This window comes from Natrix helvetica (genome assembly GCF_964273705.1).
Source record: "Natrix helvetica genome assembly, chromosome: 15".
Classification (NCBI taxonomy): Eukaryota; Metazoa; Chordata; class Lepidosauria; order Squamata; family Natricidae; genus Natrix; species Natrix helvetica.
In genome coordinates, this window is record NC_138565.1 from 1,032,146 (window position 1) to 1,046,166 (window position 14,021).

The following is a 14,021-nucleotide window of genomic DNA, read 5'->3' on the forward strand; positions in this document are numbered from 1 at the left end:
AGGGGGCGGGGTCGCCAGTAAGAAGGGGGGAGAGGGGGGAAGAAGGCGGGGCGACGCATGCGCGCTGGGAGCCGCCCGCTCGACCGTTAGGGAAGCCGTCGCGCGCGCCCTTGGGTCCGCCTGACGTCACCGGCGCGCGCCGTCGTCCCCGCAAGATGGCGGCGCCCGGGTGGGTGAGTAAGTCAGGGAAGGCGGTGAGGCGGAGCGATGAGGAGGGGAAGGCTCGGAGGGCGGCTTTCCTCCCAAAGAGCTCAGCCCCCAGGGGAGAGGGCGGGTATGTGTGTGTGTGTGCATGGCGGGCGGTGCCCTTTGCCTCCCTCCTCCTCTTCCCCCCCCACTCGATCTGCTTCACAACAGCCCCGCAGGGTAGGCTAGGCCGGGCCCAAAACGGCCCATTTTCAATTTGGGAGTGCCCGGATTGGATTCTCGAAGGTGGCTGGGGATGAGGGGGGAGATGGTAGTCGCAATTTGAGAATAGGATGCCAAAGAATTGGGCGGGGGGAGGGGGGTTGGACTAGATGACCTGCAAGGTCCCCTCCGACTCTCCTAATCTGTCCTTATCCCGTGGGGTGGGCACAGGGACCGTTTAGAGCTGCAGCTTCTTCTGACTTGTTAAAAAGAAGCTGTTTTGTGATGTGGGATTCACCATTGTGCCACTGTGTGCTTTCTTTAAAATATCTCTGTTTTTTTTTTCCTTTTCCAGGGATGATCCAAGCAAGGGAGGGAGCTTTCAGCCCTGAGAGTCCCTGCATTTGAAAAGCTCCAGACGGCTGCAGAGATCCTTCGACCGTCACTATGTGGAACCAACCGGTTCTGGTGGAATCGCTGGTGGTGTTTGCCATCGTGCTTTGCGTGCACAGCGTGGTCTGGGACCGCTTCTCGTGGTCCGCTCTCGTCCTTGTCGTCCAAGCCTTCTACATCCAGTTTAAGTGGGACCACCTCCTTCGCCTGGGTGGGGCTGTGTTCCAGTTCAGGACCACGGCCAACAGCGGCCTCCTCCCCTCCTGCATGGTTATCCCTCTGCTGGGCATCGTGATGAAGGAAAGGTGTCGAGTGGCCGGCATGGTGTATTTCGAGCGCATGGGTATTATCGTGGCCTGCACCGGCATGATGATAGCCCTCTTCCTGTCGGTGATCGCTTTGGGAGTTACTAAGCCGGTGCCAACGAACACCTGCGTCCTGTCTGGGATTGCTGGGGCGCTGATCATCTACACCATGAAGCACTCCTTAGCCATCTCTGAAGTGATCGAAGTGTTGGAGGTGCTGCTCATTTTTGTCTACCTCAGCATGATCCTGCTGTACCTGTTGCCTCGGTGCTTCACCCCCGGGGAGGCCCTGCTGCTCCTCACCGGCCTGAGTTTCGTCCTCAACCAGCTCATCAAGCGCTCTCTGAATGTCAGCGAGAACCGAGGGAGTCCCGTAGACTTCTTCCTCCTAGTCGTGGTGGTGGGAGTGGTCCTGCTGGGCCTCTCCTTTGCGGTGCTGTTCTTCTTCATGGATTCCACCACCTGGACCTCCTCCATGTTTTTCCACATGATGACCGCCGTCCTGAGCCTCGGCGTGGTCATGCCGTGGCTCTACCGCCTGATCCGCAGGAACCCCTTGACATGGCTCTTCCAGTTGCTCTCCCAAACCCAGGTCAGAATTCACCTGCTCTCCTACTGGACCCTCCTGGCTTCTCTGGCCTGCGCAATCGTACTCTGCCAAAACGTCAAGCGGACCTCCGGTTCTAAAAAACACCAAGCTTCAACCGTCACCCGGAAGTACTTCCATTTCATCGTGGTGGCCACTTACGTCCCTGGGCTGATCTACGACCGGCAACTGTTGTACGTGGCGGCTGTCATCTGCCTGGCCGTCTTCATTCTTCTTGAGTACATCCGCTACTTCACCATCAAGCCCTTTGGACAGACGCTCCGGCAGCTGCTCTCGCTGTTCTTGGACGAGCGGGACAGCGGGCCTTTGATCTTGACTCACATCTACCTTCTGCTTGGGATGTCCTTCCCGGTGTGGCTGGTGCCAAGGCCGTGCGCCCCCAAAGGTGCCCTGACAGGGGCAGGAGCCCTAGCTCCATACTCCGGGGTTCTGGCTGTAGGCGTGGGGGACTCGGTGGCCTCCATCTTTGGCAGCACGATGGGGGAAGTCAAATGGCCCGGAACCAAGAAAACTTTTGAAGGAACCATGTCGTCCATATTTGCTCAAATCATTGCGGTTGCCCTGATTGTGATTTTTGACAGTTCTGTGGACCTGAACGCCAGCTACTCTTGGATCTTGGTCTCCATTACCCTGGTGTCGTTTTTAGAAGCTTACACCACCCAGGTGGACAATTTACTCTTGCCACTCTACCTCCACATCCTGTTAATGCTTTAGCTACCCTTGAAGGGGATAAAATTTCTCCCCCAGAGCGTAATCAGATACACCCATCCCGTCTTTCTTTGGTGTCCTTGGCCCAGGGTGGCAAAAAGCGACACCACAGCCCGTCCCTGTAAGTGATTGCATGTTCATTATTTAAAGCTGAAATATAATGAGGCTGTTCTTTGTGGTCTGTTTTTTTTTTCACGGCTTCTGCAGTATAATACAGCCACAAGGGTTTTCAAACTGAGTGGCAATCCTCCAAGGGATTGTGGATTTTTTGTTTGTTTTTGTTTTAAGCAGGAGGGGTTTGTTCAAGCAGTCAAAGGGCTGGACTTGAAGCCAGCCACCCCGCGTTCTAGCCCTGCCTTAGGCATGAAGCCAGCTGGGTGACTTTGGGCCAATCACTAGGAGACAGTGAGTTCTAGCCCAGCCTTCATCTCGACCCTTAGAAGGAGGAGGCAAGATAAACCAAAGAAAGAAAAGGGTGCAATTTTAACAAGACTGGCCAGCTTGATGCTGACCAAGCAGGAAGTGAAGCCCTAACTAATTTGAGACAATGGTTACATCCCTGTTACAGGTTATTGGATAATTTTTAATTTTTCTCATCTCAGGATTATGATATCAGCAAAGCAGGGCCTTTTTAAAAATTATTGGGAGGCTATTCAAAGCAAAACAGGAGGCATTGGAGGTCTAAGGCATCCATTTTGCCCATCAACACCCCCCTCCCCTTCCATATATCTCTCCAAGCCAAATACAGTCTCATCCCAAGGATCTGGTAGAAGATGGCAGATCCTGAGCACCACCAAGAGGCAAGGTTTGGGGGAGTCTTTCCTCCAGCTAGCTCAAACTGCAAAGTTAGACCATCTTTTCCTAGCACAAATTGGTAATTACAGGAAAATCCAAAGGTATTTCTGAAAGGGCGAGATAAAAATTATTCCGCTGCTGCTGAATTCTAAAAAAGTCTTCCAAAGGTATCGTCCACAGCAGGTGCGTCATCCGAATCCCAGTCCACATGTAATTGCGTTTCTATCCTGCCTCGCCTTTCAGAAGCCAGCGGCAGTCTTGGCTCCCTGCATGCCTCTTTTTTTTTTCTTCACAACCTCCCCGTAACGTTCATTGCGGAGCAGAAACTCCACCCTGGCTTTGCTTGGTCAGGGTCTGATGCTCTTAATTCCAGGCCAAACTGATTTTCTCAGCCCACACTCTCCTGAACAGGCTGAGCGGATTCGGAGATGATGTGAAGCTGGAGCCAGAGGTTCCCCAGCTACAGATGCAGAGCTGAAATCAGCCCCCCTTGCCGCTTCCCCAAAAGAGACGGGGCTCCCAAAGCAGAGATGCTGCGGGTTTAGTTGCTCGTGTACAGCGATGGGAAAGGCAGGTCCAGAGTTGGTTGAAGCCTGAAACAAGTGGGGGGGGGGGACCCGTTAAATGGCTCCCGTGCTAGTGAACCAACGGGGGTGGGTGGGGAGATCTTGGCAAGAGTGGCAAGGACAAGCATCCCTCCCGTCCCTCTCCTTCCTCCGCTTACCAGTTTTCGGCGCTCCAAACCGCGTCCTTGGCCTCCATCAGATGGAAGGTGTAAACCTCGCGGGACTCCTCCGAATAGTTGGCTTCACTTTTGTGCACCACCTCGCCGTGGATAAGGACCAAGTCCCCTGAAAAGAGTGAAATGTACCCACCACCCCAGCTGGAAGTAGCATTTTTGACCATTTCACAAGCAAGTCCTTGATATGCAACCTACTCGCCTAGCGACCATTCAAGGTTGCAACCCTCTTCCCCAGAGTTACTGAACACCCGTTCTGAAAGTTACGACCATCCCCTGCAGTCAGACCCTTGCGTTTTGGGTGCATGGCAAGCGGTTTCGCTTTATGACCATTTGCAGCCTCCCACAGACATGTGACTTTTCTCCCCCTGGTTTCTGGCCTTGGCTTTTCAGTTTCCAGCAAAAAAAGTGTCCATCGGGGACAACAGATTCATTTAACAACTGCGGTGTTCACTTAAGAACCACCGTGTTTGTTTAACAACTGCGGCAAAAAAATGTCCAAACATCGGGTGGGTCACATTCATTTAATTTTATTGATTCAATTTTCATGGCTCCCACCTCACTGACAAGTTGGCTCTGGGCTCCTTGCAACTTACAAAAACAAGTAAAAAACAGTCAAAAGATTAAAGTGACACAGATTAAAACAATATGGCCGTGACTTATGACTTATAATTCCAAGTTCAGCTATAGTCATAAGTTGAGGACTCTCTGTAAATGCAAGCCAGTTGCTGAGCACCAGGAGTGAGATCACATGACCACGGGGAATGCTGCAGTGGTCAGAAATGCGAGGACCGGTTCTAAGCCACTTTATCCAGCACTATTGTAACTCAGAATGGTTGCTAAGCAAACGGTAAGCAAATTTATTTATTAGAATTGCTTTTCCCAGAAGAGGGCAGCATATGGCCAATTTTGGCTGATTTAGTTTAAAAAGTAGGGACCGGGGATGAGTTGCGTTTGCATGGCAAAAGTTGTGCAAGTGAGGAATCAACACTTTTTGGGAAAAAGCCAGGATGTGTCATTGTTGTCACTCATCAAGCTCAACTCCGTAATTGCTTCTCCTGCACAGTAGAATATTTGCAAAGGACTTTCAAAACGAGAATAAAACAAAGGTGTTGTGTCCTATCAACCAATCTCTAAAACAGATCCTGTCCTCAACATATGACCACAATTGAACCCCCAATTCCTGTTGCTAAGCAAGGCAGTTGTTAAGGTGCTTCTGCCCCATTTTACGACCGTTCTTGTCGCAAAAGGGGATTGCATGACTGTCATAAATATGAATCAGTTGCCAAGCCTCCAAATTTTATCACACCTCCATGGGGATGCTGGAATGGTCGTAAGTGTGAAAAACGGTCACTTTTTTTCAGTGCCGTTATAACTGAACAGTCACTAAACATTTTTTTTTTAACTCAAGGACTAGCTGTAGTGGTTTTGTTTCTTCCATTCAAAGGAGTGAAAGACCTAGATTTAAATTGGGTCTAACTCAGCGGTCTCCATACTTGGCCACTTTAAGACTTGTGCTCTTCAACTCTCAATGGCTGGCTGGGGAATTCTAGCAGTTGAAGCCCAAAAGTCTTAAAAGTTGCCATGTTTGGAGACCCTGATCTAAATGGTGGGATTTTAGCCACCCCTCATATCCGCGTGCCCCCAAATTCTGTTTCCCCTTCCAGGAGAACAGAACCAACTTCCCTCCCTAGCTTATTCTTCGGTTGTGGCTTGGCCACTTAGATTTTCCAGCGGTGCCACCTTACCTTTGCCCGCTGGCACGGGGACAAACTGCCCGTCTTCATACACTTGCTCGGTGCCGATGAAATCGGTGCAAGGAATCGTCCCCGGGGGACTCCGGACCATCCGCCGTGTGATGCCAGCTGGGAAGCAAATCAGGAGGATGAGCTTTGATTTGATTGATTCAGCTTGTTTCTTAAATTGATGCAGCCATTCTCAGCAGTTGGCATCTTCTTGCCTTACTTGTATGTGAGCCGGGAACAAACCACAAACAGCCGTTTTCTTGGGTGGCATTTTCCAGAGCGATCCAGAAGCCCATCACTTTGCCCAAAGGAGTTGTGTGCAGAAAAGTCGCATCCTGATGTGGCGTCACTGAAAGAAGCAGAGACGAGACGTGACGTTCAACCCTAAGTGGCTTGTTTGCAGAATCGTGGTTTGTAAACTCCAGTAAGCTGTCTTCACACAATCCTAAACCACAAACGTTTCTGTTTATTCTAATCTAGGCTCCCTTTGGATTGCAATCGGTAGAAAACGGATTAATAAATTCACAACTGAACCACATTGTGTGCAGGGAATAAAATCGAACAAGAGAGTTGGAAGGTACCTTGGAGGTCTTCTAGTCCAACCCCATTGCTCAGGCAGGGGACCCTACACCACTTCAGACAAATGGTTAACCAACATCTTAAAAACTTCCAGGGCTGGAGCATTCACAACTTCTCTAGGCCAGCTGTTCCATTGGTTGATTGTTCTCACTGTCAGAAAATTACTTATTTCCAGGTTGAATCTCCTTGATCAGTTTCCATCCATTATTCCTTGCCTGGCCTTTGGGTGCCTTAGAAAATAGGTTGACCCCATCTCCTCTCTGTGGCAGCCCCTCAAATATTGGAAGTCTGCTATCCTGTCTCCCCTGGTCCTTCTCTTCCCTAGACTAGCCAGGCCCAGTTCCTGCAACCGTTCTTCCTATGTTTTAGCCTCCAGTCTCCTCATCATCCTGGTTGCTCTTCTCTGCCCTCTTTCTAGAGTCTCCGCATCTTTTTTGCATTGTGTACAATGTGAATCTTTGACAACTTAACAATTTGGAGGCAATGGTGATTAAGATGATTTTACAAGTAAGTATGACCAAATTTGTGATCACGTTTATGAAACACCCACAATTTTCTACGTCCCGTCCCCCAGGATCAGTGGGGTTGGGGAGGGGCACGAGATCAACAGGAATGACTGAACAGCATAGTGACTTTCACTGCCTTTCCTGCAAGGGACAGTGGGAGTTGGAGTCCAACATCTCCAGGGCAGCCCCCATAGGGAAAATGTTAGAAGAAAGGTAGTACAGTAAGAAACTCACCTTCCCCACCAATGCCCGGTTGCTATAAAATGAGTAAAAAAAAAAAAAGACTATTAAACCAGAAGGGGAAAGCTGATTTTTTTTTTTTGTAATCATCCATTGCAGTAATAATGAATTTCTAGTTTGGGGAAAGAATTGGACTAGATGGTCTCTGGGGTCCCTTCCAAGCCTTAGAATCTGGAACTCTAAGTGATGGGTTCCCACTGCGGGCAGGGGTTGGACTAGGTGGTCTCTGAGGAGGCCTCCACCTTCCATGAATCCCCCACCTGCATATTTTTTAAAAGGCTGGCTTCACGTACCTTGAAGATGTACATGCTTTGCACCACCACAGGATTCTCCAGACTCAAATTCCTTGCTAAAGCCTGCGGAATGTCCCAAAACGTAAGAAAATGTTCATTTTCTTCTGTTTTCCCTTGCAACCTGAGTACACACTTCCTCCCAACATTTTGTCAATTAAAGCAGAATTAAAAGCACTTTTCCCCCTCTCACTCAGAGATGGGTTACCAACATTGGTTAAGCGATCAGTTCTTTGAACCGTGGTTTGTTAACTAAACCATCATGGCAGTAAAAACCTTACATCACCTCGTAAAAGCCCCAATAGCTGGATTTAAAACTGACCCCAGCATGCTACGTTCTGTGGAAATCTACGCAGGTCTCTCAACCTACTTTGCAGGGCTATTGTGAAGGACTGAACGAGCAGGAAGGCAGATCCAATGCCAGTCAGTTTCCTTTCTTATAACCAAAGGATGGAGAGGCTTGCGGAGTTGGCCGGAGTTTGCTCTTCCTACGACAGCCCTGCAGGGTTGGCCAGCATTCAACTCACCTGCACCTTAGCCGAGTGGGTCATTTCCTTAAAGACGGGATCGTAGGCATGTAGGGCTAGAAACAGTAATAAACATCGTACTAATATAAGAATTGTTTTGATTATAATGGCATAGGTGTCACAAATTGCCTTATCGGTCATAAGTCACATGTGCATCATATAACTTTAATAAATAAAATAAATTAACCATCATAAGTGCTACTTATTGAAAATCCTATCAAAAGCCAGGTAAGAACTGGCTCAAACTTGCCAGGGGGGAAAATTTTTCTTTTATCATACCTAGATCTGAACTTTTAGTAACTTGTCAACTCACTACAGGTCGTTTCTCGACTTACGACCAAATGTTGAGCCCAACATTTCTGTTGCTAGGTGAGACATTTGTGAAGTGAGTTTTGCCCCATTTTACGACCTTTCTCGCCACAGTTGTTAAGGGAGGCGCTGCAGTTGTAAAGCCAGTCACATGGTTGTTAAGTGAATCTGGCTTCCCTGTTGACTTGGCTTCGCAAAAGGGACACGGCAAGCGTCATAAATATGAGTCGGTGTCTCGTGACCAGGGGATGCTGCAACAGCCGTAAGTCACTTTTTCAGTGCCTTTGTAACTTTTAACGGCCACTGAAAGAACTGCTGTTAAGTCGAGAGCTACCTGCACACTTTCACCCAGTCCCTCCATCTTTTTTTCCCTAACTTGCATTAACTATTTCTTAGGGAGTCCCCGGTAGGCCTTTACTTACCGTGACCGATTTTATTGATCGATTTTTCCTTTGGAACCAGAAAGTCCCCTGCAAATTAAAAAAAAAATATATATATATATATATATATATATATATATATATATATATATATATATATATATATATATATATATATATATATATATATATATATATATATATATATATATATATATATATATATATATCTGGGTTTAAAAGAATAACACAACAGATTGCATAGAAGAGGGGCATCAAGGTGCCTTGCGGGGAAACAGTACCTTTTTGATCAAAAACACCTTTTTCGAAAAAGAATCTGATTTTGTCTCCACTGTTGAGGAAATATTCTGCCGACCCCTGTCAGAAACCAGGATAAAATATCAATATTAGTCTAGTGTCTTGGAATTTCGAATAAGTAGCTGTTTAGCAGCAATATTAAAGTCATCTATATACAACACTACTACCATATGTACTACTATTACATTACTACCCCTGTTTCCCCGAAAGATAAGGTCTGTGGTCCTAAATATTCCTTTGAAAGACTGTTTGCCAGGCCTTGGCTGAAAGTGAAGGAGAGGAATCCACATTTGTTAAATAAAAGGGGTTTTGTAGGGACCAGGACTCTGCTTTGGGCTTTTTGGGGAGGCCGAGGTCAGAATACCCACCTGTGCCTGGAGTTGTTCCTGCTGCTGGGTTGAAAACTCCGTCCGGCAGTGAGCTGGCACGTCCACAGACGCGACGATCTTTCGGACCTGGGCCCTCATAGCGTCACATTCTTCCAGGCTGAAGAACCGCTGGAGGACCAAGAAGCCCTCCTGGTGGAACTGCAGAAGAAGTTGGAGAAGGTCTTTAGATGGGTGGCTCTCAACCTTGGCTACTTGGAGATCCGTGGACTTTGATTCCCAGAATACCCCAGCGTGCACCGGGGAGGGGTGGGGGGTATAGAAGATCCATCCAATCCCAATCTGATATTCTCAAGTGGTTTCGGTTGACCCGTTGAGTTTGATCCTACTGGACATAGAATAACTGGCTTACAAGGGACCAATGGGGCAAACTTAACAACTGTCTCACTTACCAACAGAAATGTTGGGCTCAATTGAGGTCGTAAGTGGAGGACTGCATGCATTTATCGTAGAATTTATTTTTATATATTTGCAAACAAATTCTACGATATATATATTGCTAGGAAACCAATGACACCTTGCTTTCATTTAAAGAGCTGGCCCTTTATAGAAACTAAACAGATTATCTCCACTAGATTTTGGATTTAAGGAGATAGAGAAGAGGCTGTAGAAATCACAGCAAGCGGTATGTAGAAAATCAATAGAAATGATTTGAAATCTTAGTAAAGAATTGGAGGGGGGGATTCTTGCAATCAATAGGATTTAATTGCATCTGTTTTAATCTTTCAACCTTTGAAACTTCAGTAGTGTATCAAAACAGTTTTTTAGTATTACATTCATAAAGGCAATTTAAAGATATAGTGCATGATCAAATTATACAACCAGCCTCAGATATTTAAAAAGTATTTAGTATTTTAGCTGATCGTTTTTCTTACGGTATTGCTATCAGCATTCATATTTATTGACTATCAGTTTCTACAAACTCTTTTCTGCATTTTTATTTAAGATGTACAATTTTAGTAAAACAATTTCTAAAGAAAAGTTGGAAAAGCTGTGGGTGTGAATCATAACTTTACACTTATTTTTTTCACAGAACCAGAAATGACTCAAGAGGGTGTGTGTGTGAGAGAGCTGGGCAGCCACAGAAATCTTTTTCATGTAAAGAAATCAAATTATTGGTGTGTTTCGTTTCTCTGCTCCCTTCGCTTCTTACCTTAGAGAGTCTCTCTTGGCTGACGGGGTCCATCGACACTAGACGCCTCACTTGTTAAAGCAAACGGTGCCCGTGTGTCCACTTTGCTCCATGTCCAGGGATCAACCTTCCCCTGCTAAGCTGGGCGGGTCATTTCATCGTCATGTGATAAACTGCAAAGGACAAAGACATGCATGACCCCAGCTGATTCCGCAGGCCCCTGCGGTGGACCTTGGTACTGGACATTTGTCCCATTGCCAAGAAGCCCCGCAGATTGAGTTTGATTCTTCTTGGACACCGAAAGGAGATTTTGGCAGAGACAAAAAGATTAGGTAAGGGAAGAAGAAAAAGAAAGAAAGAAAGAAAGAAGGAAGGAAGGAAGGAAGGAAGGAAGGAAAGAAAGAAAGAAAGAAAGAAAGAAAGAAAGAAAGAAAGAAAGAAAGAAAGAAAGAAAGAAAGAAAGAAAGAAAGAAAGAAAGAAAGAAAGAAAGAAAGAAAGAAAAGGCAGAGGGAAGGGAGGAAATAGAATAGAATCCTATCCTATCCTCATTATATATTAAAATACAGCTGAACAAACTTTGGGATGGTCAATTTTTAATCAGGTGCTGAATCTTCATAAAACACCTTTCATGGTTTTCTTGGTGTTTTTACTTGTTCAGAATTTTTTTTTAATCCTGCCTTTATTACTTTATAAGTAACTCAAGGCAACAAACATATCCAACACACCTTCCTCCTCCTTTTCTGCACAAGAACACTGTGAGGTAGGCTGAGCTGAGAATGACTGGCCAAAGTCACCCAGGTAGCTTTCCTGCCTAAAGTAGGACTGGAACTCGGAGCCTTCTAGTTTCTAGCATCATGTATGTTGTGCCTTCTGAATGTCTTCTTAAAACAGATTTTGGAAAAAAGGGAAAATAAATCTTGGACAAGCAGTGATTTTTCACTCACCCATTTCAGCAATTATTAAATAGGCACTTTTAATCTTTATTAGGCTGGTAGGCAGCAGCATTGAAGTGTCCTCATTAACAGAAAAGCAGCTCTTTTGGGGGGTGGGGGGTTATATGGTTTGCATCTCCTCCTGGATTTTAGGAAGGGGGTTGTTAAATTAGTAACACGGTTGTTAAGTGAATCAGGCTTCCCCATTGACTTTTGTCAGGTCGCAAAAGGGGATCATGTGACTCTGGGACATTCCAACGGTCATAAGTACGAGTCCGTTGCCAAGTGTCTTGAGTTTTGATCACACGACCGGGGGGGGGGGGGGGGGCGGAAGGGATGCTGCAAAGATTGTGTGAAAAATAGTTGTACGTCACATTTCCCCCAGGGTCGTCGTAACTTCGAATGGTCACTAAATGAATGCTTGTAAATCCAGGACTACCTTTTTGGTAGCACAGGTGTCCTAGGCGTTCACCTAGGCTTCATTACCGCAGATTTTAAAACATCCTCCAACAGCCTGCTGACTTTTAACGGAATTTCCACCTTCAGAGTTTGCCAAACACAATTTGAAGGTTGCAGGAACCTTGCAAAATTCCCCAGAGTGATTTGTGGCATTGAAACCTACTCAGGTTCTGGATTAGCCAATGAATTCCACCCCGGGGTCTACGCAACGTGCCCACCCAGAAGCCAAAGCAGGATTTTCTTGTCCCGCGATGAGTTTGCTGCAGTTTAGCCCAGGGTCACGTTTCTCAATCCAAGAGGCTTTGAAATGTGTGGACTTCAACTCCAAGAATTCCCCAGCCAGCCATGTGTGTCCTCTAATCGTTTCCCAGCGTGCATTAAAAACAACAACCATGCTCTAACATGTACTTATTCTCAGTATTTATTCAGCCAGATAGGTCTAAAGGTTAAGGTCTCAGGATAGAAAATAGGAGACAGGGAGTTCTAGTCCTGATTTAGGCATGTAAGCAGGCTGGGTGACTTTGAGCCAATCACCAGGAAACGGTGAAGCGGGGCTGAGAGAGGGACTAGCCCAGTCACCCAGCTGGCTTTCATGCCTAAGGTAGAACTAGAACTCACCATCTCCTGGTGATTGGTTCAAAATCAACCAGCCTGCTTGCATGCCTTAAAGGACTAAAACTCACAATCTCTCGGTTTCAAGGTAGACCAAAATGGCCCTGATCCCCCTAAGTTCTTTTTTTTAAAAAAAGAGGAGGGGGCAGAGCTTCATTTTTGGTCTCCCCTTTTGTTCTCTTTCAGGATTTCCTAAGGACTCCCAGAAAACCAAATTTAGACTCCCTCCCCCACTGTTTAGATTCAGGGAACTATACAGCCAGCTCTGGAGAAGCAGACCTCGGCTTCACAAGAGACTTGTTCAAATTTTCCCCGTTTCTTGCCTCCCCCCCTTAAATTTAGAACCACCACCACCACCCCACCCTCCCAGGAAGCTTGCAAATCCCAGGAAAGCCACGTGTAGTCCCTACTTGGCTGGCGAGGATGGGAGCTGGGGTGCAGGATAGCCCGAGGATAGCACTTGTCTTCCCCAGGAGACAGGACTGACGTGCCAGAACTTGAAAAAGACAAAAGCCCATCACTCTGATCTCATCCATTTCTCCGAAGGGCAGTTACCTTAAGAGCATCTCTGGAGAAAGCCGATACGGGTCAGCCGGTCACCTGGCTGAAGATCTCCCAGGCAGCTGGAAGTGGAGAGGAGAAGGCGAAAAAGAAGAGGGCAGAACCAGTGTGGAGACGGGAGAAGCTGGGACCTGTTCCCCCACATTCCAGAGGGATGGAGAAAGGGACGAGCGTGGGAAAGTCGCTGGGCCAGTTTTTCTCTCTCTCTCGTTAACAACTTTTCTGTTGTTGTTTTTTTCGACTCGCTCCTTGTTGGTCTCCCCAAGGTAGTGCAAACTAAGAAACCGGAGTCCTGCATGCAAATACTGCTTTTATTGTTAAGGCTAGTTGCAGGAGTCTGCAAGTCTGAATCTGCTTCTCCCCCTACCTGCTTTTTAGTCTAAGCCAAAGTTAACCAAGTTACATCATGGCTTGCAATGGCCGTTAAGTGTGAAAAAGGGCCAAAAGTCCCTTTCTTTCAGTGCCGCTGTCGCTTCAAACGGTCACTATACAAATTGTTTTAAATCAAGGAGTACCTGTGGACTTAAGAACATCGGGGAAGGGAGAGACCATTGAAATATAAAGATGAAGAAATCACCATTCTTAAGCAGATTCCAAAAAAGATAAGAGAGAGGAGGAGGAAGTATTCCTCCTTATCCAAGAAATTATACAAGAAAGGAATTTGGTTTAGATGGTTATTGCCAGAAGGAATGTTGATCTTTTGGGAGGGAAAAAGGATTAGAATTAATACAGTGCAGGAGGCGGAAGCCTTCATTAAAAAGAATCCTCTCCTCCTGGAGGACGAACATAGCGAAGGTAGTGGAAGGGACAGTATGGTGCAAGATAAGAAGGAGTGGGGGCTGAGATCTCCTCTGGGGACAGGGAGGAAGGAGCAATATCGAAAAGGCTCAGATCACAAAAATAAAAGCATTTGAAATAAATAGCAATTGGTGATATTCTAGAAAGTGACAAAGGAAAATGAATGAACACATGGTTGACCATATAGAATAAGACTTTGTTTTCTGCTTATCTTTTATATTTTGTTTTTAAGATTGTAAAAATTGTGAGTGTTGGATGGGCTTCTATCACTAGTGTGGGAGCTGCCAAATTTTTTTGTATATCCCTATACCTTTCCCCATATATGTGTAAAAACCAATAATTTTTTTTTTG

The 14,021-nt window shown here is 46.4% G+C and overlaps 2 protein-coding genes across 5 annotated transcripts; one reads left to right on the top strand and one right to left on the bottom strand.

Annotated features, from left to right (window-relative positions):
- The first annotated feature begins 104 nt into the window (after positions 1-104).
- Positions 105-2,535, top strand: DOLK (dolichol kinase). The gene is made up of 2 exons (XM_081967035.1): positions 105-173; positions 704-2,535. Exon 2 carries the CDS (start codon positions 796-798, stop codon positions 2,365-2,367), a length of 1,572 nt encoding a protein of 523 aa, XP_081823161.1. The 5' UTR covers positions 105-173; positions 704-795; the 3' UTR covers positions 2,368-2,535.
- Positions 2,536-2,906: 371 nt separating this feature from the next.
- On the bottom strand, positions 2,907-13,761 carry PHYHD1 (phytanoyl-CoA dioxygenase domain containing 1). 4 transcript variants are annotated; one of them, XM_081967036.1, is made up of 12 exons: positions 12,867-13,751; positions 10,329-10,480; positions 9,158-9,316; positions 8,774-8,849; positions 8,514-8,561; positions 7,783-7,838; positions 7,259-7,321; positions 6,960-6,981; positions 5,861-6,085; positions 5,644-5,760; positions 3,881-4,007; positions 2,907-3,749 (listed from the first exon to the last, which is right to left on the bottom strand). In XM_081967036.1, exons 2-12 carry the CDS (start codon positions 10,359-10,361, stop codon positions 3,698-3,700), a joined length of 978 nt encoding a protein of 325 aa, XP_081823162.1. In that variant the 5' UTR covers positions 10,362-10,480; positions 12,867-13,751; the 3' UTR covers positions 2,907-3,697. The 4 variants fall into 4 exon arrangements, with proteins under 4 accessions (XP_081823162.1, XP_081823163.1, XP_081823164.1 ...); XM_081967038.1 differs by having other exon boundaries at positions 2,908-3,749; positions 5,861-5,989; positions 12,867-13,744; XM_081967037.1 differs by lacking the exon at positions 12,867-13,751 and having other exon boundaries at positions 10,329-11,551.
- Positions 13,762-14,021: the final 260 nt, after the last annotated feature.

Excerpts from the sequence above, each read along its gene's own strand:
- DOLK (XM_081967035.1), top strand. The coding sequence starts at position 796 with ATGTGGAACCAACCGGTTCTGGTGGAATCGCTGGTGGTGTTTGCCATC.
- PHYHD1 (XM_081967036.1), bottom strand. The coding sequence starts at position 10,361 with ATGGACCCCGTCAGCCAAGAGAGACTCTCTAAG. Across the intron at positions 5,761-5,860 it reads TGTTCCCGGCTCACATACAA|CTGGCATCACACGGCGGATG; the intron begins GTAAGGCAAGAA and ends TTTGCTTCCCAG. Across the intron at positions 4,008-5,643 it reads CCCCGTGCCAGCGGGCAAAG|GGGACTTGGTCCTTATCCAC; the intron begins GTAAGGTGGCAC and ends CACTCTTTTCAG.